The sequence below is a fragment of the Phoca vitulina genome, unplaced genomic scaffold (genome assembly GCF_004348235.1).
Source record: "Phoca vitulina isolate PV1807 unplaced genomic scaffold, GSC_HSeal_1.0 scaffold4, whole genome shotgun sequence".
Classification (NCBI taxonomy): Eukaryota; Metazoa; Chordata; class Mammalia; order Carnivora; family Phocidae; genus Phoca; species Phoca vitulina.
The window spans coordinates 58,628,683-58,654,219 of NW_022589707.1; the positions used below are offsets into that span (position 1 = coordinate 58,628,683).

Here is a 25,537-nt window from a genome sequence, read left to right on the forward strand (position 1 = left end):
AACATTATGATTCCTTCTTGTAATAACCTTAGCTTTCTTAAACTGTTTAGACTACTTCATCTTCATTAACCAGAAAAAAATGATATTTATAATTAAAAAATAAACAAGCAATTGTATCATCCAGCTGGAAAAAAGGGGATACCATTTGTAATAAAATAATCATGTGTCTGTAACCATTATTTACACAATCATGGATTATGGGGTATAAGCAAAACAAAATTTTAGTTTTTCCTCACCAACCCTTTAAATATTTTTCGGTGGGGTAAGTTTTTTCTTTTTCCTACCACAGGAAGAAATTACCAATGAGTTACAAACTCTTCTTATCACTTTTAGGTAATAAAAAGTTATGGTATCACCTCTTAGTTGTAACTCACAGTTTTAATTGTGTAATAAAAAGTATCTAGTCACTATATTAACTTTCCTTTTAATCTTCATTTATCTGGTATGAGCTATAGGGAGAACCTGTGGTCCACGGGAAGGAATGTGCTTCTCATCCCTCCCAGGCCGAATCAAGGATGAGAGTCGGAGGGAGGCCACAGAGTTTCTTTCTTGGCTGGTCTATTGTCACATGGTTTGGGTCCTCTGGTCTTGACAGATGTTTGACAGTGAGTTTCCTTGTGGGGCTCTTGTCTTGCCCCTGTGACTGCCACTCTCGGGACATGGATGAAGGACTCTCTTCCTCCAGCTGTTTCTCCCCATCAGCCTCTGCTTTTCTGGGGGTTTATTCTATACTGATTCTCTCTATTGGAATTCCACTGCTCCTCCAGGTCCTCTTGGACAGGACTCCAAACAATTCAAGGCTAACCCTGTCTCTCACCTAGAGTACATCTGGTCCACAGAAAAAACTTGCACGGCCTTTGCGCTGACCAACTCTGGATAGACGAGCTGATCCAACCCCAGCCCTCTCTTGGCCATCACCATCCATTTTAGCCTTCCCAGGTGTGAGTCGACACAGGTCCCTTGTGTTGCCAAGGCAAAAATCAAGGTCAACAAGTGGTTTCACTGAAGCTCTCTTTCTACAATGCGGTGAAAAGAGAAGCAACCCAAATCCCTCTCATGTTCTTCAAAGAAAACACTTTATAAGACTACTTTCTCCAAAGAAGAACTTATTAATTCTATCTCCTTCCCCTTTTTATACCCACAATGTGAGCGAGAGTCTAGTGTTTGGACATTCTTCAGTTTGGTGTCCACAGACTCTTGCTTCTTAGAGCCTAAGGTCAAAACCTTCGATTTAACATCCTGATATAATGTGACCGAGACAGCTAGAGTATAGGTTTGCCTGCATGGGACTGAAATGTGAAATAGGTTAACAAGAAGCAATTTTATTTCTCTGATTTGGAACTCCAAGCTGGCATGGTGGCTCTGTTCGTCAGGGTCTTCAGAGGTTCCATCTTCATTCTTGGGAGTCTGCCCTTCTCAGGGTGCTTTCCTCGCCCACATGATCTGGGATAGCCACTGTGTCTTCACTTCAGCCACTGGGGAAGGGGAATAGGGGAGGGAAAGGCATGCCTCTTCCTTTATCATGAATCAGCAATTGCACATGTCACTTCCTTTTGTATCCCATTGGCCCAAATCCAGTCCATCTGGCAACACCTGGCTGCACAAGGGACTGGGAAACGTGGTCGTTATCTAGGCAGCCGCGCAGGTCAGCTACAATTCTCTTACTATGGAAGAAGGGGAGAATGCCTATTATGGTTTGACTAGCAGCCTCTGCCATGCCATTCAACAAATACTGAGTGTGACTAATATATGATAGGATGAGAATTAAATTTTCACTTTAGAGGGTATGAAACTACTTTTATCCGAATTTCTTAATTTCACTAATGCTATTTTTAAACATTTTATTTTAAAGGGAATCCAAGGTCCTATGGGTCCACCTGGTCCACAAGGGCCTCCAGGACAAGGCTTGCCTGGTGCTAAGGTAACTTTCTGAATGAGAGCAGAGTTTAATATATCTATAGTCTAGTTGCTATTTCCTGGTCAGCAGCCAGTGCATTGGGAAAGCAATAGATAAAATGAACTTAAAAATCAGATTTCTACTTAATGTAAAATGGTACTGATATTCCTGAGGGTTTAGTTAATGTAATATGTATTCCTTACACTTTTAGAAGCATTTATTTAGGCAATCTTTATTTATTGTTTTCTTTATGACTTTTTCTCAAGAGATCCTTTTCTAGCAGCTCAAACAGTAGAGGCTACCTGTGGGCTGGCTAATCCATTCTCACCAACACTCCCACAGTAGGCCTACCTCCTGACACATTTAATTAAAGATATGGAGTCAGAAATAAAGAAAAATCTTCTATGAATGTGGGAATCATTTTATGTCCTAAATTAAAACTATTATTTATCCCTTAGGGAGAGGCATGGCACTTCTTATTTAACTAGCTGTCCTTACTGTTGCTTCAAATGATCACTAATCATTGTTAAATAAATACTGCTCTGAGAGTAGTTACCTTCCAGCACACTCCTTAGAGATTGGCATGTGAGAAGCAGCTCGAGAGAAGAAAGTTACCGTCCTTGAGATTTTTGCTTTGGGTTCATCATTGGAAGCTCAGGTTGTTCTTTCTGCCTATGATATTGCTCTTGATTCACAGTCATTCTGGCTTCTCATGTGTCAATTTTAGTTGTTATGGGATCTAACTGCCTATCTTCCAGGTGCTCTCCACCTTTTGAGTATGCTATGTAGCCTATATATATATCTTTTTAGATTTTATTTATTTATTTGAGAGAGAGAAAGAGAGAAAAAGAGAGAGAAAGCACAAGTCAGTGGGAGAGGCAGAGGGAGAGAGAGAAGCAGGCTTCCCGCTGAACAGGGATCCTGACAGGGGGCTCAATCCCAGGACCCTGAGATCATGATCTGAGCTGAAGGGAGATGCTTAACCGACTGAGCCACCCAGGCGCCCCTACCTAGCCTGTATTTTAAGCCAGACCATTATATATTCCAAATTTGATAAAACTCCATCCACCTGAAGGGATTTTAGGCAAATATATATATATTTGAATTATATACAAACACAAATTGAAATAATATAATATATATTAAAATATATATTTTCAGGTTTTATATTACAATATATCATGAGTATTAATATTAATAACATAATTAACATCTATCCACTATGTATATATTTGAACACATATATATGAATTGAGCACACAAAGCTCAATTTTATCTTATTTTGTTGATACAAGACAGCTCTTAGCTCTTAAGGAAGGAATATATTTTATTTTGCTGCTACTGTGACATACTCTTCAAATACTCTTTCCTCACTAGGGAGAAGTAGGCCAGACAGGAGCTACGGGTCCTAGAGGACCAGTGGGAGTTGGCGTACAAGGCCCAAAGGTGAGCTGACCATACCGATCAGAAGCGTTTAGATAATTTATGTCATATTATGTAAAGTTTCATTGATATCCAAACTCAATACAGATCGTGCATGTGTCATCGGTTATTTCATCAGAGGAGAATATTTATTCAGGAAAGGGTCTGATGCTCAGTGTAACTCTTATTGTTTAAGAAGAACCAAAAATCTTAGTTTATTTTAAGGACTGCTATCTGGTTTTTGTTCGTATATTTATTAGTATCAGAGGCCCTTTTTGGGCACAGAGCGATTCTTTCAGAACATTCTTATCTGCATATTAGAAAACAGAGCACCTAGACAGTAGGATTTCAGCAAACGGTACTTCCCTAGTCTTGTTTTGCGGTGGGCTCACGTTTCAGGTCTCAGCTCCAAAGCTACCTACTCAGAAAGTGGTTCCCTCAACCTAAAGTATGTCTCCCCCACTCCCGCTACCCACTGATTTTATATCTCAGCATGCTGTTTCCTTTGCTGTTCCCCTTCACCTCAACGGGCATGTTTTCTGCCTTACGTTTCATCTTCCTAATCACTTGAGAAATGCAGTGTCCAACACTGCAGCCACCAGCCACTCATGGTTACTGAATGCGCGGAATGTGGCGAGCGTGAAGTGAGATGTGTGGTTACTGTGAAACACACACTAGATTACAGAGCTCAGCACGAAGAACGTGAACTACATCCCTGGTACTTTTGCAGATTGATTACATATTGAAATGATACAATTTCAGCTATATTAAGGTAAAGTAAAATACATTATTAGGATTATTTTCACCTGTGTCTTTTAACTTTGTAAATAAATGTGGCTGCTAGAGGAGCTATAATGACATACACGGCTTGCTTTCTATTTCTATGGGACCGTGCTACCCCCCTGCAACAGGGTCCTTGTTTCCTTTTTTTCTTGTTTATTATCGAATCCCCAGTTCTGGGGACAAGCGGGTACTCAATAAATGTGTTGAGTAAATGAACGAATTCTTACTTTACCCTTCACGAGTTCTATAATCCTGAAGTCAGATAGGATCTGGCAAGCCACACTGAGGGTTCAGCTCCATCATTGTTGCTGCTGACATTGTTGTCATTCTTATAAGTATTTGGGTATTACAATATGTAAGATGTGGGTCTAGAAGAACAGACATGTTACATATGCATAGACATATAATTACAATGAGTACAAAATATACTAATGTAAATAGCAATCACTAACATAAGTAGTAATAATAGCTGCCGTTTGTTGGTTTCGATGTGCCACACAATATGCTAAGTATGACATATATGTCACCGTACGTATATGCAGTGCACATACACATATGTACATGTCTGATGTCATATATGTGCCAATTTCAGAGAAGCAACATAGTAGGGTAGTAAGGCTCAGCAGTTAGACTGCCTAAGTCTAAATCCCAGTTTTGCCATTAACTAGATGTGCAATCCTAAGCTTCTCTCACTTTAGAAAATGAAATATTTCAAGCGTACTCAATAGCATAGAGGATAATACAAAGACCACCCAAGTATTTCACAACCCAGCTTTATCAAATGTTGACATTTTGCCATATTTATTCTAGCTATTTTTCTAAGAAGCATTACAGATATAGATAGAGGCTTCTGCCTCTGCTAGTCCATCCCATGACCATCCACTCCCCCACCAGACGTAACTAATTTCATGGCTTGGGTATTTATCATTCTCTCGAAGTTTTTAAAATTTTCCCACATATTTTTATCCATAAACCACATAAAGCTTTTGTGTGTTCTTGAACTTTACATAATGCATCATTCTGCCTCATATTTATATTCAGCCTCATGTCTTACTTGTTTTTATATACCTTTAATTCATTTGTTTTCATTGCTCTATGATAGTCTATTGTATACAAATATCTCATTTAAAATGTATCCATTTTCCTATCGACTGACATTTAAATTGCTTCCTATTTTTTGCCTTTGCCAACAATGCTACCATAAACATTCTATGAGTTTCCTCTTATGTAAGTCAGACTACAAGTTGCTCTCACTGGTTGGTGATAGATGCTACAAATAGAATTGGAAGATCATAGGGTATGGGCAAGTTTTCAATTTTGGTATCATGAAGATCCTGTCCAAAATGGACAATGGGTAAAATGGTTCTGCCCGTTCACCAACCTTCTAGCAAAATGTGACAATGCTTTTAAACTTTAGGTCTTTAGTCCACTTACTGTTTCCTTTTTGTGTGTGGTGCAATGTAGCGATCTTTTTTTCCCCCAGATGGACAACCACATGTCCCCGCATGGGTTACTGAATAGTCCATCTTTGCTGCACTGGTTTGTAATTCCACCTCTGTTGTACATCAAGCTTCTCTGTGTGAGGATCAGTGCCTGAGCTCTCTATTCTGCTCCATTTGTCTATATCTTTCAGTGCTATTACTTCTGTCTTGATTATGATAGATTTATAATAAGTTTTATCATCAATAGGGAAAATACTCTCAACTTCTTTCCTGGTTACTCTTGATTCTAACATACTCCTTTTAGGATTGACTTGTCAAATTTGACAGAATAAAACACCACCATGAACAAAATAATACTTCTCCTAATTGACCTGTAATAGCTAATTAAAATATGTAGAAAAAAGAAAGCAATTCACAATTGCAAAAAATTTCTCCATTGGGATATACTATTGGGATTGCATTGAATCTTCCAATTAAATATTGAGTCTTTCAAACCGTAGTGTAAAACTAATATTTCAGGAAAATATTTGCCATTTTATCCATAAAGCTCTTCTAGTTTTTCAGTTAAAAAGGTACATTGGAGAAATTTTTTGCAATTGTGAATTGCTTTCTTTTTTCTACATATTTTAATTAGCTATTACAGGTCAATTAGGAGAAGTATTATTTTGTTCATGGTGGTGTTTTGTTTTGTTTTGGTATGTCATTTTTATATTCAGGCACCTGATAATATCTCTTATTATTTCTAATTGTTTGTAAACTCTTGCTTTTTTATTCCCTGTGTACATAATCATATTGTATGAAAATAAAAACTCTTTTATATATTTCTTTTTAGTTCTTTCTCCTATTTGTTTTTAAAAATTTTACACTGTTAGGATCTCCAGTGCAATGCTTAAAAGAAGTGACTTCAAAGGAAGTGCTTCTAAAATTTCACTTTTTTAAAACAAGATTTTATTTATTTATTTGAGAGAAAGGGAGCGAGAGAGAAAGTATGATCAGAGAGGAAGGGCAGAGGGACAAGTAGACGCCCCACTGAGCAAGGATCCCAAAGTGGCACTTGATCCCAGGACCCCAAGATCATGACCTGAGCCGAAGGCAGGCACTTAAGCAACTGAGCCACCCAGATGCCCCTAAAATTTCAATTTTAAGAGTGACATTTGCTGTAGGTTTTTGCTAGACAATCTCTATTAGGTTAAGATAATTACCTTCTGTTTGAATTGTACCAAGAGTTTCTTAGTAATTATAAATGGATTTATATATCCAATATATATTGGATTTTATCAGATTCTGCATCTACTAAGATAATTGTTTTATGTTTCCCTTTTAACCTGTTCATAATGGTATGTTACATTTCTAGAATTTTTAGTTGTTGAACCATCCTAGCATTCTTGAGATAAACCCAACTGATCATGATATACAACTTTTTTATGATAGTAATTTAATTGACTAATCTTTTATTCAGGATTTTTGCATCCATTTTAAATAATTTTATTTATTATGTGGTTCACATAAAATAAAAGCACATGGTTAAAGTGTACACTTTGATAAAACATGTATATGTTCTTGAAACCATCAGCAAAACCAAATAACTAAAGTATCTATCATCTCCCCCCCACACACCAAATTATTATGTGTCCCTTTGTAATACCATCCTTCCATCCCTCCCCAACTTCGCCTACTGATCTGTTTTGCAATCTCTGGTAACTATCGGTCTGCCCTCTGTCATAATAGATTCATTTGCATTTCCTAGAATTTTATGTAAATGGAATAATATGTCATATAACCTTTTTTTCTGTCTTATCTTTTACTCAGCAAAATTACCTTGAGGCCCACGTTTAACGACGAGGACTAGCTTCTTTTTTATTGTTCTTTTTATTGCTGAATAGTATTCTACTGTATGGACATTTGTTCATCCATTCATATGTTGAGGGAAATTTGGTTGTTTCCAGCTTTGGGGTATTATAAGGCTATTATGAACAATTATGTACATGCCTTTGTATGGACATAGCTTTCATTTTTCTTGGGTAAATGCCTAGAAGTGAAATGGCTGGGTCATATGGTAGGTATCTATTTAGCTTTTCAAGAAACTGCCAAGTTAGTGTCCAAAAAACTCTGTATTTTGTCTATATTTTCACTGGGTATGGAATTCTGGGTTGATGGCTGTTTTTATTTTGTTTTTTCTCTTTCTTTTAGTACATTCAAGATGTTGTTCCACTGTCTTCTCACTTGCATTGTTTCTGATGAGAAATATGTTAGCATCTACACATTCATTTCTCTACATGTCTCTTTTGTCTGGCTATCTTTGAGATTTTCTCTGTATCACTAGTTTTGAGCCATGTGATTATAATGTGCCTTACTTTTGTTTTCTTCGTATTTCTTGTGCTCAGGGTTCATTGATTTTCTTGGATCTGTGGGTTATTGATTTCATCAAATTTGGAATACTAGGCCATTGTTTCTTGAAATATTTCCCACTCTCTGCCTTCACCCAAGCAACTCCATGTTACTTAAATTTGGCTGCTTCACTGATGCTCTACTCATTCCTTTTTGGTCTCTTTTCTCTCTGTTTCATTTTAGATAGTTTTTATTGCTATGTTTCTCAGTTCATTAATCTGCTGTGATGTCTAACTTGCTGTTAATTTTATCCAGGGTATGGTTTATCTCATACTTTGCAATTTTCAACTCTAGAAGTTCAATTCGTATCTTTCTATAACTTCGTGGCTCTATTTAATGTATCTCAACCTTCCTCTGGTTTCTTGAGTATATGGAACATATGGAATGCAGTATAATAACTTTTAGGGTCCTTATCTACTATTCTATCATCTCTGTCATTTTCTTGGTAATTTTTTTTCCAGTTTCTTTGAATTCCTGATAATTTTTGGCTAGATGCCAAACTTTGTGAATTTTGCCTTTTTTGGGGGCTAGACATTTTTGTATTCCTACACATAAGTTTGTATTTCTATACATATCTTTGTTCCTGGATTCTTCTAAGTCATTTGAAAACAGCTTGTACCTCTTGGTCTTGCTTTTAAGCTTTCTTAGGTAGGAGTGTTTAGTGTAGGGTTCGTTTTTCTTGACTACTGAAGCAAGACGTTTTTAAGAACTCTAATCTATGCCCTCAGAATTCTGAGATTTCCTTTCTTGCCACTGGAAGCAGGCACTATTTCTGGCCTGCTGCCAGTTCTCTCTAATTCTTTAAGTTGGTTGTTTTCTGGCCATTGGGTAGTTTCTTCACACTGTGCTGAACAGTATTTATTTGACTACACGAGGGGGATACTCATCAGAGCTTCATCGTTCTCTCTGTGTACCTTCTTCCTATCAGGTAATCAATTCTGCGAATTTTTGATACCCGGCTTACCTAGACTCCTACCTTTGTCTCCTTAAATTAGAGAGATTTCTGAACTTTCCCTGGGTTCCCTCTCCCTGCACCGTGGCCTGGAAACTCTACCCAGGCAGCAAACCAGGGAAATTACAGTATTCACCTAATTTGTTTCCCTGCCCCCAGTTATTATTATCCTTCATTATCTGGTGTCTAATATCTTGAAAGGTATTGTTTTATATATTTTGTCTGGTTTTTAGCTGTGTCAGGGCGGAAATTAAATCTGGTCCCTATTCCTCCATTTGACTGGAAACTTACATGATATCTACATTCATAGGTAGTCTGGTCTACAATGTAGTTTCCTTGTCCTATTATTGTATGACTTTAATTAAGGTTTTATTAGCCTCATGAAATAAATTGGGTAGAGTTCCCTCTTTTACTGTTTTTCAGAACTATTTGTATAAGATAGGGAATACCTGTTCTTCAAAGGATGCAGAATTTGTAAGGCTTGCCTGTAAAACCAGCAGAGCCTGTGATCTTGGAAGGAGAGGAAATTAGAGACTTTCAATTGCTGATTCAGTTTTTTAATGCTTCTGCTTTATTTAGCTTGTCCACTTCTCCTTATGTCATTTAAGTAATTTATATTTTTCTTAAAAGTTATTTATTAATGTTCTCCAATATATTTGTTTGAAATTGTCATGGAAATTTTCTATGATTTTAAAAAAATCTTTACTATGTATATAGTTATATTTCCCTGTAATTCTTCATAGTGTTTATCTTTAATTATTAATTCTTAATAGAGTTTTCTTTTTTAGTGTTAGTAATTCCTGTTAGAGGTTTATTTATTTTATTAGTTTTTTAAAGGTATTATTTAGTTTTGTTACTTTTCTTAACTTTTGATTTTCAAATTTATTACTGTCTGCTCTCATCTTTACCATATCCCTCTACTTATTTTTAGGTTTACTGTTCTTTTATTTTCACTAGTTTTTTTTGTTGTTGTTGTTGAGTTTAGGTGAAATGACTTTCACTTATCTTTAATATTTTTGCTCTTAAATGCAGTAAGAATACTTTGGCATTATTTGAAAGTAGCACATATTATCTCTGAACATTTTAAAGGGCATATTCTTAAATACAAACAAACTTGAAAGCAAGTAGCATTATTGAGTATTAGAGCTGACATTTCACTTCCATGTTAGTTTCTTGGGGTTGCTGTAACAAAGAACCACAAACGTTCAACACAACAGGTATTCATTATGTCACAATTCTAGAGGAAGTGGAAAATCAAAGTGTCTGCAGGGTCATGTTTTCTCTAAAACCTGTAGGGAAGAATCCTTCCTTGCCCCTTCTTAGCTTCTGGTGCTGGCTGCCCGTGCTTGGCATTCCACGGCTTGTAGCCGCACCGCTGCGATCTCTGCCTCTGCCGTCACATGGAGTCCCCCCACCCCCCAGGTGTCTGTCTTTACATGGCATTTGCTTCTTACAAGGACAGAGGACCGCCGTCATGTTGAAGTAGGGCCCACCCTCATCACCTCATCTTAACTCGGTTACGTCTACAAAGACCCTATTTCCAAATGAGGTTACATTCACAGGGACCAGGGGTTAGGACTTCAACATCCAGTTTTTGAGGTTTCAGTTCAACCCATAACAAAAGAATCCAAAACTGAGATCCAAAGAAGTTAAGTAACTTGCCCAAGGTCAGAGAGTTTCATTACTATTAGCTACTACTCAGATTTCTCCACTCAGAGGCTTGTTGCAAATACTGTAAGATACACCTTGTTGGCAAGTACCTCAAAATGGTTGTGCATAAGTATGAATTTAAATTAGGATAAATATAATACTTATAGATAAATATGAATTTCTGGGAAATAAAATCTTTGCTTATCCACCAGGGGGAGCCAGGCTCAATAGGGCTCCCAGGACAACCAGGATTTCCAGGAGAGGATGGAGCTGCAGGGAAGAAGGTAACACGTTTTTATGTTTACTGGAGTAAAAACTATTGAACCACACTGATACCTTGGTGCTATAGGACCTCAAATTAAACCATCCAGGACAAACTTAGTCATTTTAGGTAAATGTCTCACAACTCTCAATTTCCTTTTTCACTTACTTTAGATAGAAAGAGCGCCAGTTTATTGGCTGGATAGTGTCTCATGCTCTCTGCTTTCTCTCTGGCATTTCAACCATGGTGTCCCCCAGTGACCTAGTCCCTTTGGATTCCTAGAAAGCACCTGAAATGAAACTTTGAGGCAAACACTTTTTCCCCTCCAACAAGAGAGTCTGTAAATGCATTCAGGAAGTAATTATAAAGAGTTTTTGAAGTATTATGAGTTGACATTTGAAACATTCATTTTTCTAGATAAGTAGAGAAAAACAGCAGATGGAAAGGCTGAAGGTCTTTCTTGTTTTTTTTTTTACTAAACCATCAAATGTGAATGAAAAGCCAAAGGAAAGTGAGCTTATTCTTTGAAAATTGGCGGAGAAATTGGACTTTTTCCTATTTCAGCTGCTCTGAGCTCAACTAGAGTTTGATTTGAATTTATTAAAGTTGGTAAGCTCCCAAATTAATTTTAAGACTATTATTCTGGAGGGTCTCAGCAGAGAATCCACTGGCCATAAAAGGAGACAAGGTGGGCTTATACAAACTGTCCATTCAGGGTTAGCTAAGACATCAGTGTCATTTCCTCTAGGGAGAAGCAGGGCTTCCAGGAACAAGAGGCCCAGAAGGACCGCCTGGAAAAGGACAACCTGGCCCCAAGGTATGGAACTGACAAGGTGTTGGGGAAAGCAGACTGCCCAACGAGACAGTTTAGGAGAAATTTGATTGTTACTCTTGCTATGTCAAATGTGTTTACTTCTGGCTGAAAATTATGGCTCCAGCTTGTGTGTTTTCGGAAGACAGGAAGTATGTATTATTCATTTTTATTTTCCTAAGATCTATCATAAGACCCGGCTACTAGGCAGAGTTCAACACATGTTTTCTCAATAAATGGTCAGATTGACATTTTAAAACACATAGAAAAGAAGCCTTGAGATACATCCTTGAGACTTGAAAGTCCATACATTTTCTTCAAATACTTATAGTATCTCACACAGTAAGAAAGAAATACCACTTATCAAATGGAGGTTTCATTTCCACAACTTGGCATACATTTATCTTACACATTGTAGAAATGCTGGTTGAGTAACATCTTTATAAAGATGCGAATATCCAGATTCATCAATAAGACCACGAAGTGACATAACCTACGGCCTCTAAGATGCCAGATGTTCCTGCAGGTTTTATGTACAGTCATCAGTGTACATATAAAGACTCTGGAGAATTATATATGAGTAAAGTAAAAATAAAATCTGTATATTTATTAGTGTTCTAATTGCATTAAAATCGTTAGTGAAAGCTTAAGAAGTCTACGTCTTGTGCAAATATTGGCTAAAATTGAGTCCTTAACCTTAAATGTGAGAATTTGACATTTAAATTATTTGCAGAATTTCAAACGTTTTAATTTATTGGTATAGCAGACTATGAAATCTCTTTCTCTCTCTCTCTCTTTTTTTTTTTTTTGTGAACCTGGACAGAGAATGCCTTTTTCACAACCCCCCAAAAAAATACTTTTAGAAATGCTTGTCTATTAACATTCAGGAGAACAGAAGTTTTCTAGAAGATACTTTTGGAAACTAGACCCTTGTAGTTAATAATTGAAGCTGGAAGAATGAATGATGTCTCTGGGAAAGAGCTGAGGTTTGAATCCTACATTGTGCAGTAGTTGGAGAAAGAACATTCAGACCAGCATGAAGATAAGCAGAATAGTTACTGTGTTAGGGAAACTAAGGTGACAGGGTTTCAAGAGGAAAGCAATCGGTGGTGTCAAATACTACCTACAGAGTGAGGAGAATGCATTGGAAAGAGAGGGCACTGGATTTGTAGCTCTGAGGGGTTCTGTGGCTTATGGAAGTTTAGGGAGAAGAGAGGTAGGAATCTGTTACGTAGCCCAGACATGCTACGATTCAGTGTTGGCCCTTTATTACCTTTCATTGGGTTCCTACTGTTGTCTTCTGGGTCATTTAGGACAGTAAATTAAATTTGGGAGTAAATGGAAGAAAATAACTAGTTGGGGTTAGATTTTGCCTCTGCTGGCAAATGATAATGATACGATAAGTTAAGGATACAATAACATTCAACTGTTATGTTTTGTTTTTTTTTTTTTATCACCTGTGTCACTGCTCTTCATTAGTTTGGATCTTGGGAGTTAATTACAATCTATAGATGCGGTAGGAATTCACCTCTTCTTGTGGGAGTGTCTGCATTTCTGATGACCTTGGGAATATGTCAGAAATGTGAATTCTTGGATCTCAATGCAGACCTACTAAATCAGAAACTCTGAATGTGGGGCTCAGCAATCTGTGGGCTAACAAGCCCTCCACATGATTCTGATGCACGCTTAGGTTTGAAAATGGTGGTAGAGTCATTTATGTCATAAATGATTCAATGCCCTCAGCTGCAAACCCCCGGAATAACTTGAAAGTTATTCCTTCGTTGAGCCACATTTGGATATGGTACCTTGCAGTTGAGCCCTAGTTGAGCCCTAGTTGTAACACTCTGAGGGCTCTGGTTGAATGTAACAAAATTCCTTCAGGGAAGTACCAGCTTACACAGCCAGGCTGAGGAACAGCCATTCGGCAGTACACAACCAGGCTGAGGAACAGCCAGTTGGCAGTTTCTTACTCTGCTCCAGGTTAATGCTCATGCGTCTTTCTGCCTATAGAATTACCAGTCTCATTTGGGAGACAGAAGTAGATTCCTTGTTGAGGAAGAAATGGGGCTGGATTTGAAAAATCTGGGGGTTTTTTAGTGGTAACTTTATATAGCTAGCTATTTCCTGCTTCACTTCTTGTTGCCACCGTTACAATCTATGGGTGTAAAATTAAGAAAATTTTTCTTAAATGAATATACAGTGTTTTATTAGTTTCGGGGGTACAATATAATGATCCAACAATTCTATACATTTCTCAGTGCTCAAGATACGTGTACTCTTCATCCCCTTCACCTAGTTCACCCAATTCACCCGTCCTTCCACCCACCTCCCTTCTGGCAACCATCCGTTTGTTCTCTATCTTGGAAAATATCTCATTTTATGTTTTAAAACTCAAGCAGCATTAAAGCTGAAAAAGCACAGGTAGCTAGCTGTCTTTTCTGAAACCACAGATGTCTCAGAAGCATCTGTTAATAAACCAATGCTGCCAAAGAACTATGAATTCCAATTAAAGTCCCCAAAGAGAGATACTGAACTTAGATTTAAAAAACATCAAATCATATTGAATAAGTGGTAAAGACTGAACAATTCTGAAGTCACCCAGTCTGCTCAAGAACATCGGCAAATCTTGTACAAACTGAGCTGGACTTAGGATACATTGCTTGAAAATCAGTGTTAGTTGAGAACATGGTCCTGATAGGGTTGTTGTCAGAACAAGGAGGGTTTGTTCATACAACTGTATTTTTATAATTATTTTGTCAGGGTGATGAAGGAAGGAAAGGGAGCAAAGGAAATCAAGGACAGAGGGGATTTGCAGGGCCTGAAGGGCCAAAGGTATGTTTCTTATATTCTCATTTATGCTTTGGGGAGATTGTAATTGTGTCTGGTTTTAATAGAATATTAGATTTCCACTGCAAGTTAGATTCCCTGGTTCCTTCTCAACAAATCCAAATGAAAAAGGCTTCAGCAAACATTCTATTCTGGGTGAAATAGGATGGAATGAAGAGTCCATAAAATATGTGATCTTCATTGGAGCATTTATGAATCTTAGAGACAATCTGTATGTCCATTCTCTCAAGTGACCACCAAATATTCAGAAGTTGGGATAGAGTTAGGACTGTAGGAGATACCAATTCTCTTCCATCTTGTTTTGCTGAACAACATGGTTCCAGACAGAGAGGTAACACAGGGATGATGAGGAGCAGGGCTTCAGAATGCAGGAGTGTAGGATTCTCATCCTGCTCTACCCAGAACCTTTTGGGGCCAGTCATTTTAATCACAGAAAGCAATAATAGTATCTATTTCCCAGGATTGCTGTGAAGACTGAAAGAGTTAATAAAGCACTGAGCACTGTTCCTGGGACATAGTAAGTGCTCAGTACATGGAGCTATTCAGAGAGAAAAAAATCAATACTGTGCAATGGCAAGTAGGGGATATATGACCTGATAAACTGACCAGGACCAGATGCTGAGGATGAAGTAAAGGAAATTGCGAGACAGGCAATCAGGTGTGTGTCCTGACTTAGCAGGAGAGAATATTGAGGTCATTTGGATGTGTCAGGAAACAGAAATTGCAAACCTAAGAGAGTTCAAGCTTCTAGGAAGATGCTAATTGTAAGGAGACAGGGAGTATGTTGAAGGACCAGACTATTAAAGAAACAAACACACAAAAACGGTACCGGCAAGATAAAAGCAGGTAGAAAACAAATCATCCTCTGTCGACAAGTCATTAAGCTTCAGTGTCCATCAGTATCACCTGGGAGCTTGTTACAAATCTGTATTTCTTGGCGCCATGCCCAGACAGCGGGATTTTTTAGTAAGTGGGTGGGTCCTAGAAATCTTCGTTTCTTAAATAAGTGCCCTATGCTACAGGTAATTCAAGGAGCACATGATGAAAAAGGCCACTATATAAGGAAAGTGTTATATTAGTATTAATAACAATGGTTTTTCCTTATATCTTACTCTGTTCTTCAAAGAGTACTTTTCTGTATTTTGAAATACAGCTTTTTTGATGAAGAACTGCCTTATTTTAAAGCATAATCACAATTTAATACAGGGTCTTTAAAAGAATTACATACTATCTACATGTATAATTTTGTATTTTAAAAGTAATTGACTTTTTTTAAAAAAAAGAATAGAATAGATGAAATCTAGAAGCATAATTTTGCTTACCCTGGTTTAGTGAGAATTTTAACAGGTTGATATTTTATTCCTTTGCCATGGGATTGAATCAGGTGGTTATCTGCTGCCAGAATCCCGACTGTGTCGTGTGCCGTTGCCGTATAGGTTGGAATTAAAGATTTGGCATGTACATGTGTGGCATGAGCTGGGCCCCAGTGGACTCGTGTGCTCAGCCTGTGGGTCGTACTGGGTGATCAGCACAGTGGGAGGCCTCAGCTGTGAAGGCGACTGTGGTCCAGGGCAAGAGTCATTAGTGGTGAATCTGACTGATGGAGTCCCTCCCGGAGGAAACAGGGGTGCCAAGTGGGCAGCTCCCACCACTGAAGACAGTTCAGTCTCTAAGGCAGGGGGAGGCACATTTCTTGGAAAGGCACAGGTAGTAAATATTTCAGGCCTTGTGGCCACGGGGCAAAATTGAGAGTATTATGTAGTCACTTAAATAACAATCATTTAAAAATGTGAAAATCGGGGCTCCTGGCTGGCTCAGTTGGTAGAGTATGTGACTCTTGATCTCAAGGTCATGAGTTCAAGGCTCACATTGGGTATGGAGCCTACTTAAAAAACAAAACAAAACATGAAAACCGTTTTTAGCCCACGACTGTGTGAAACCTGGCAGCAGGCCATATTCGGCCTGATGGTCGCAGTCTGCCACACCTGTCCTACACCAGTAGTTTCCAAACTGATTGATAACAAATCCCTACTAGTCACAAAACAAATTTGACCACACTTCAATATAGGTTTATTCTTCAATTGTAGTGTTTACTCATAAAGTATATTAATATGCTGTGAAATTTACATAAATAATTGAAAAATTAAAAGATAAAAATTTATAATGAAGCCCTAATATTTTCTTCTAGTATCCCAAATGGGTCATTTTGAACACCTGGTGGGGTGTCTGCACCTTCTTTTAATGACAATTGCTTTGCATAGTGTCTTTAAATGAGGTAATTGTACTTATATCAGACCTCCCAGGGGGCCTCATAAAACTCCTATTCCTGGGCCCAGCCCCTAGATCTATTGCATTAAAATCTCTGGGGCTGAGACCTGACTCTGTATTTTATCAAATTCCTCTGATGATTTGAGGATCACTGGTCTAGAGCCAGATGGGACAGAGATATTGCTTGAGTCTTTATTGAGATTCAATATTGAGACCAAAAAAAAAAAAGACGTGTTAAATTTTCTATTCAAAATTCCATTGTTTTTACCATAAACTCCTACTTCTAAAAAGGGATGTGAACTAGGATACAATAGAAGACTGATATACCATGGGACATAAAATAACAAAGGAAAAAGTTAGAAGGAACTACAGGGAACATTATTTACCTACCAAGTATACCCAAGAACTTTTGTTGAAGAAAATTGTAATTGAACAAACATTTTCCTCTGAGCTTCCTGGCATGCAATACAAAAGGAAAGCACCATGAATTGCATAATTTTTATTAGCTAATAAAAGAACACACAAGAGATAAAAATTCCCTAATATTCAGAAACTAATTGAATGCATTTATTAAAGGCCCTGAAATCTTAGTCATCAAAAACTTTAGTAGTAGTTTAGCAAAAATGTTCAAATATTTTCACATTGGTTTGTGAAACAGGTCATAACATTTTGAAATGCTGGGAATACATTTCTATGTTTTTCCTAATATAATTCCTATATATGGTTTCTTTGCTTGTAATGTAATGAATATTTTGCTCTTTTCTTAGGGTGAACCAGGAATTATGGGCCCTTTTGGGATGCCTGGAGCATCAATTCCTGGACCACCTGGGCCAAAGGTATGCATTCTTGGAAGTGAATGAATGAATGAATGAATGATTGGTTGATTGATTTATAACTTGGATCTTTGGCAGTTGGTGTGGGGAAAAAATTCATGATACCAGTGAACTAGAATTTTCGTTTTGGAAGAACCCCAAGATATTATCTGGTTCAACCCTGACATTTCACAATTAAGCAAACTAAAGGCTAGCAGGAAATTTAAGATTAGAAATCAGATTTCTTGCTCCTGGTCTTGAACTTGTCACTTCACCATGAACTACCTCCACCAAATCCTAGACCCTAATGCAGGTAAAAATTTATTGTGTTTATTCAGAAGAATCCGGTAGGATTAATAATCAGAAAGTCTGGCAGAAAAGAAAACTGCTCAGATTTAAGAGCATTCCCAGGCATTCTTACAGTCTAAATATTTGAGTCTAGATAGCCGCCTGTTTCAGTGGCCTTTCTATAAACTGCTGTCATGATCCTTACTGACAGGTTTTATTTGCTTGGGATTTGAAATCCCCCTCAAATATCTTAGAAGAAGCGACTACCTCCAGATCTGAGACTGATAGATTAAACCCTTTATAAATTGGCCCATCTCTTTTGTGTTTCGTGCTATTATGGTTTCTCCTGTCATCTAAGACCTGAAACTGAACATTATTTGAAATGTGCAGGGAGATAGAGGAGGACCGGGGCTGCCTGGATTTAAAGGAGAACCTGGAATTGCTATTCGAGGACCAAAGGTGGGCTTTTTTTTTTTAATTTTATTTTATTATGTTAGTCACCATACATTACATCATTAGTTTTTGATGTAGTGTTCCATGATTCATTGTTTGCATACAACACCCAGTGCTCCATTCAATACGTGCCCTCTTTAATATCCATCACCAGGCTAACCCATCCCCCCACTCCCCTCCCCTCTAGAACCCTCAGTTTGTTTCTCAGAGTCAAAGGTAGGCTTTATTCATATTTTTTCCCCCTCTATAAGAGGGAAGTGAAAGGGGAATTAATGCAAAGTAAAATGATAGTTGAGACTGTTCTACTCACTCTACATTGATGAACTGGAATGTAAAAGTACACTACCATCGTTTTTTAAAAATCAAGCCATCAGATCATTCATTTTTCATAAATGCAGAGGAATGATAGCTCCTATGGTTAGATTTTGGATGACTAAACAGTTGTTTGAAAATGCTCCTTTTGTAATGTCTGTAATGTAAGAGATTATATGACCCATAACTTCTTTCATTTACATACTAATGGCCTAGGTATCTCTTTTGCAAAACATTATCCAAAAAGTTCATGTCTGGAAGCTTTACTGGATTAAATTTCTCTGCTTTGTTTTCCATCTTTCAGAGTTATTTTAAGTGAAAATGCAAATAATTATAGGAGATGACAGTTTTAAGTAATCATATCTATTTTCCATGGCAACAAAGCACCATTTCCCTGCTCACACAAAACCCAGCATCACAGCAAAATTTCACATTCCAAATGTCACAAACACATCCCATCCCTGTTTATGAGAACAGGCTTCAGGCCTCCATAATCAGCACTGTATTGAATTAGTAGCATGTTTTTATGTAGTCTTGAAACTGGCTTTAGTTCTATCAAATTGCCTCTTCTGGATAAAAGGGATCAAGTACCAACATCAGTGATTTTCAGAACTTCAAAAAAGAAAACTTAGAACCATCTTTGAAATATAATGCAAAACCTACTACATACTGTTGTTAAGTTGGAGTGCTCCTTTTAAAGGTCAAGGGAGGATCCTGACCTCCATTATTCCTCATCACTCTATGAATGAGAGAGACACTTCAAAGGGAATCACTCTGCAGGACATTTTCTTGAATCCAGTGCATCAAGGCCAAGTGACAAAAATTCTACCTATAAAAATATTGTGAGGAGTCCAGAATAAAAACCTGAGACAGATCAGTGCTCCTCTCCCTGCCCCCGATATTTCCTAAGAACATGAGAAGTAACAAGCTAACTGAAATTTTTACAAGATGCAGGACAAAGATCTCTAGGAAAAAAATGTTTAGTTGTAAACTATAAATGTTTTAACATTTTTTCCTTCCAATGTGGGTGCCAGAAGATAAACAGTAACAGCTGCTGATAATCTGTTATAGTCTTAAAACTTAGAAATAAAAACTGAAAGTGAATTCTGATTCCAGTTTTCTTTTCCTTTCAACTTAACCAGGGAGCAGTTACTGCTCTGTTTGGTTGTTGGCCTGTTCCTCGTGTAAGAATGGAAAGAAAGGGCTATCTTATTCAGAATGTTTAGAGCTTTACTCTGAAATACAGAATAGCACAATAAATTGCTTCTGAGAAGTGATCGGTTAGTTCTCTGTGGCTGGGGGTATGCCAAAATTCACCTCTCCTGAAGAACTTGTTTTTGCTGTCACATAACTGGAAGAGATCATCTTGTGTTTTTGTTGAGGATAAATAGTACATTAAGTTTTTATAAGTGGCCAAGTGTTTTCTAAAGATCATTCTTAAGAGGGTTCATCACATAAAACCAGTCTCAGATTTAATAGGGAAAAACAGCTATTGTATTCCTGGTATTCAAATTAAACTTAACTTTTTTTATTGCTTAAAGAGTATGCAGTTTTCTTCCCCCCCCCCCCCCCCCCCCCCCCCCGCAAGTCAGGCATTCATTCCTAGAAGTAGAGTTAGGAACAGCTTTTGGGAGTTGGATTTGGGGCAGCACTTGGCTTGGAATAATGGCAGTTTGATCTCAGAATGTGAGGTCCTTGCATATAAGGGAAGCATGGAGAGTCCTGTTACTTTCTCCAAAACAAAGTTCTGTCAATTGTCAGTTTCTTCCCAACCATAAATATTTAGAAATATGAACAGCCTTTAATCAAAATAATTTATATGTGTTGACAAGGGCCATTATAAGAGTTATCACAGTAACAGAATGTGATACAGAAAGAATTACATGTTTTAAATATAGCGTAATAGATTTATATTTTCTAAATCTTCTAAGAGAGTCTTCCTCATTTTTTTCTTCCTCTATCTCCATTTTACTTTAGCCAGAAATTTCTTTGATTTGTGGGGCACCTGGGTGGCTCAGTCGGTTAAGTGACCAAGCCTTGGTTTCAGCTCAGGTCACGAGCTCAGGGTCATGAAATGGAGCCCCGCGTTGGGCTCTGCCCTCAGCAGGGAGTCTGCTTGAGATTCTCTCTCCCTCCTTCTCTATCCCTCTCCCTCTGCTCCCCCCTCCATTCACGTTCTCTAAAAAAAAAAAAAAAAAGCCTTTGAGTTCCATCTGAAGGAGAGTTAACACATCTCAGAAAATTTTTATTCAAAAGGCAGTAATCATGCTTCCCTATCTTCTATATAGGAGGCAGATTATAGCTACTGAAGTTTTTGATGCCAAAGGTTATCATGTAAAGCAATATTTAGGACTTCTTTCTAGGTCTCAAGATATGAATCACAAACTCTGTGTCCTATCTATTTATAACTTGTTTTTTTTTTAATCTGTTTTTAATTTTCATTTGGGCTTATTTATTCCCTGTGTAATTCGGGCCCTACTGGAGAGGACAATAGATGTAACATAACAATAAAAATCTTACCTAACAGTAGGTAGTGTAGTTATCTTACTTGACATTCAAAATTTTACACTTGAGATTTTGTTATGTATTCTTTCCTTCTCTTCTTCTCACACTATGCATATTAAAATTTCTCATTTTTATACTTGTCTATAATTTATGATACAAAAAAAGTGTAATTTTAAAAATTAAAATATCAAGAGCACCTGGGTGGCTCAGTCAGTTGAGTGTCTGCCTTCAGCTCGGGTCATGATCTCAGGGTCCTGGGATCGAGCCCCACATTGGCCTCCCTGCTCAGCGGGGAGCCTGCTTCCCCCTCTCTCTCTGCCTGCCTCTTTGCCTGCTTGTGATCTCTCTGTCAAATAAATAAATTAAGTCTTAAAAAAATTAAAATATCAGTAATCAGTCATTTTTAATTCCTATTAATGTGTTTCCTATAGAGGATTTTGTAATGGTTCCCATTTATTCCCTATATTTATTCCACGCTTCCCACCAAACGCAAATGGGTAAGACTTATGAAGAGGGACTTATAACAAGTTGCCATATGTGGTAGACTTCCCTTCTAAAATTATTCAAATCATTCCTCTGCACTTATCAAGTGCACGTTTGCCATAGAGAGTTGGTATTGTGCTCAAGTTTTGCCAGGTGTTTCATTGTTTAGTCTTATGATGTTACCTGGTGTTGAATTTATGCAGGGGGCCCAAGGACCTCGCGGACCAGTGGGTGCTCCAGGACTCAAAGGGGATGGCTATCCTGGTGTGGCTGTAAGTGTGGACATTGCTGTGATTTCCTTCATTCCCTCCCTCCTTCTCTTTCTTTCTTTCTTGATAAACACTGCACATGACAAGGACCCTCACTCTCTTCCTTATTATGTCATCTCAGGGACCTCGGGGACTACCAGGACCCCCTGGGCCAATGGGCTTACGTGGAGTGGGGGACACTGGTGCAAAGGTAAGATTTTAAAGTAGGTAACATAGTAGATTCTAAGAAGATGTCTGATAGGTAAGTGACTTTGGTAAAGGTGAATTTTTTTTTATCAGACATAATAGAGGAGTGGTAGTCTAAAGAATTGATAGTTATTTATCTTCACCTATGGACCTCCTGGGGGAACTTGCACTAGTTTGAGCATGTGGATTAATTTTGTGGATTTTCTCCTGCTTCTCTGGTCGCAACTCTCACGTTCCTTTGTTGCTTTGTTTTCTGTACCAAAGTCAGAGTGTGGTCCAGAGCCCTCCTCCCTCCTCTAGATCTCTCTTCGCCTAGGTGATCTCATCCAGCCCCATGGCTTTAACTACTACTCATATGCTGATGCCTTTCAAATTTCTCTTTCCCCCTAAGCTCTGACTGCACACATCTAGTTTCTTACCATATAACTTCTCTTGGCTTTCTTACAGACATCTCTAACCTAAGGCCCAAAATATAATTTAATTTTAATTTTCACCTCATAAGCCTATAAATGGCACCACCCAACTCATGCTCAAGCTAGGAGACGTGAGTCATTCTTGCCCCTTCCTTCCCTCTCCCTCCATGTCTAGTCTTTTGGTAAAAGCTGTCAGTTCTCTCTTCAAAATATATTTTGATTCTAGCTGCTTTTCTCCTTCTGCTTCACCAGGGCAGACTACCATCATCACTTGTCTGGGCTATTAAAATAACCCCTTCAGGGGCCTTCCCTCTTCTACCTCAGCCCTTCTGTCACCTGCTAGGCAGAGCTGTCTTTTAAAACCAGGAATCAGATCATATCCCTTTCCTTCTCAAAAAAACACTCTGATGGCTTCTCTCTGCACTTAGAACAAGATCCTACCACTTCCTATGGCCTATGTGACCCTTCACGACCTGATTGTCGCTCTTGCCCCTTCTCCTTACTGACCTTCTGCCGGCGACACTGGCCTGCCCTGTTTCAGCTCATTCCTGCTTCTGGGTCTTGGCTCTGTCAAGATGGCTTATTCTTAAGGCTGTGGCTCAAATCTTGCCTAACCTGTGCCTGACTGCCTAAACAAAGAACAATTGTCTCCCCCCTCACTTATCACTCTCACATCCCCCTGTGTATGTCCTCCAGAGCATGTATCACTTTTTCAAGCCATCTTGCTCATTTACTGTTCTGTGTATTCCATGAGACTGTACATTTTCCTGAAGGCAGGCTCTTTGTCTTGATCCCTGCTAAATTCCTGGCACCAGAAGTAAGCATGCCGCCCAATAGGAGCTGTATAACATGTTGAATGAATGGAAAGTGAATAAATGATCAATATTACCCTAAAGAGAAAATATGTCCTTAGAAACATATCTACTTAGTTTTTCAAGTGCTTCTGGGTCATTAGAGGGAGATGTTCTAATTGTTCAATGTCAACTTCTTGTTTTGATTTTTTGGTCTCTGCCCCAGCACGTGGGAGAGACAACACCTTGCTGACGCTTCTGTACAATGGGGCAGGGACCCTTTTGCCTTCTCCTCAGGACAATAAAAGATGGGAGACCCATGGCACTAAATATTGTCTGTAAAGGACAGCTTGACTCCTCCCTGTCTCTGTTAGCGTAATCATGAGAGCCCAGGGAGAGGCTGTGTCTGAAAGTACTGTGTAAACTCTACAGAGGACCACACCTGAGATACTTTTATCAAGGTTCTGGCTTGGTCGGACTCGGAACGGAATCCAATCCTCTAACACACCTTGACGGTGTCAATAAACCATACTGAACTTGGGTATGGAAGTATTCTTTTTTTTCTTTAAAGCATAGTCATTTGTCAAATGTTAAAATTAAAAAAGTAGGAAGACATTTCACTATGTAAACCTTGTTGTTTGCTGCTCTGAGTGGAGCACGGGTAAAATCTTTTGTTACTATGTAAATATTCCTTCAGGTAGGAAAGAAGAAACTTATTTAATATATGGCATGAGATAAAACCTATTAAATGTACATTGGAATGTATCTGTATTCTAATGGAAACATGATCATTTACATTTCCACTGAGTAGGTTATTATATTTTAGATAAGTATATATTGTATTATATTAAATTATACTATTATGCTACTGCTCTACATTTAGCAATGATAATAAAGGCAGGCACTTACACACAGATAGAGAACATTTTAAAATTTGTTTCTTGTGAATATTGCACTATGTCAGGTTATTTAACATACAAGCTAAAACATTTACTAAATAATTCCATATACTGGTTTTCCCGGAAAGTTCCCTGTATTTGCTATCATATACATTTTAGGGGGAAAAATCAAGAAAAAATGTGTTCCTTCAAAATTTTATGCTGCCTATTTTACTTTTTGAAACAACCAACATGTTGCCAGAGATGTGTCTTAAGGGAGACTCATTATCTCTGTTAGCCCACACGGGAGGCTGAGTGGAGGAGGCAGCTGACAGCTCATTCCTGGCTGAGGGAGGAGAGAATATTGGCCAGGATCTGCCTCTGTCTCCCTGTCCCGCCCCCCGGCCCCCCCACTCTCAGCTGCCTTTTCTTTTTCTCTTTGACCTCTTCCTGTGGATGCTGGGAAAATGTGTTATCCTGGAAATCGTGTGAGCTGGTCTCAGAATTAAAGAACTTGGATCATAAACTTGAAAATAAAGGAAATTCTAAAAGCAAACACCAGCTTTTAAATAACTTTCAATGTCATCTCTCATCTTTGATAGAGGTCTTAAAGTCTCTATGTGGCCTTTTTCTCTGAAGAAAACTTTTGGAAACACACACACACACACACACACACACACACAAGCACACAAGTAAAGAGAGATATTTGGAAAAGTTTAATTCCACCTAACTTCGTCCTTGTGGTTTGGTAAAGTGGAGGTGAGACCCTCAAAATACCTAGTGTCAATGGTAGCAAAAACACTGGTCTCAAATGCGAACAAAATTCATCTCCTTTCATTCTGACTTAAAAGAACAGAGGAATTGTAAGTATGTGGGAGTGCATCTGTGTGTATGCGTATAATTGTATAGACATATATATCTGATATGTTTTTCATTTAAACTCTGTGTAGTCACCTTAAAATATTGGCCTTAGCGCATTAACTTACAAAACAAATGTGTTTTGAAATGAGGAAACCATTAAGGTTGACAATTTATGGTCCGTTTTTGTGCTATTTAGTTAAGGGCACATGTGTTTAACATATGACACAGACATTAGAATCAAAGCTTCTATGTTTCAAAACCTATCAGAAGCAGTCCCTGACATCTTGCACCCTTGTGGTGCTCTCTGGCTTTTTTCCAAGTGAAAGAATTCCATATGACATCAGTGGTTATAGTACTTCTATATACAATTACCTTGAATTGCATCCAAATTTTGACAAGGGCGTCTGAAAGATTTCTAAAATTCTTATAAAAGTTATACTTCCAAGTAGATAGGAGATATAGTTTTAAAATCTGCTTTTGAAACATGCCTGGAAGAGAAACTAACGATTTGGTTTCTTGCTGAGTTGGAAGCACTCATCTAGCACCCTGTTCCCCGGACCCAGA

At 38.1% G+C, this 25,537-nt stretch overlaps 1 protein-coding gene across 1 annotated transcript in view; it reads left to right on the forward strand.

Moving 5' to 3' along the window:
• Positions 1-25,537, forward strand: part of COL28A1 (collagen type XXVIII alpha 1 chain) — a 157,833-nt gene that overhangs the window by 61,672 nt on the left and 70,624 nt on the right. The window contains exons 17-25 of the mRNA XM_032401237.1: positions 1,853-1,921; positions 3,275-3,343; positions 10,747-10,818; positions 11,545-11,613; positions 14,368-14,439; positions 17,490-17,558; positions 18,213-18,281; positions 21,779-21,847; positions 21,966-22,034. Coding sequence (XP_032257128.1) covers positions 1,853-1,921; positions 3,275-3,343; positions 10,747-10,818; positions 11,545-11,613; positions 14,368-14,439; positions 17,490-17,558; positions 18,213-18,281; positions 21,779-21,847; positions 21,966-22,034 — 627 coding nt within the window. The remainder of the gene's footprint in view (positions 1-1,852; positions 1,922-3,274; positions 3,344-10,746; positions 10,819-11,544; positions 11,614-14,367; positions 14,440-17,489; positions 17,559-18,212; positions 18,282-21,778; positions 21,848-21,965; positions 22,035-25,537) is intronic.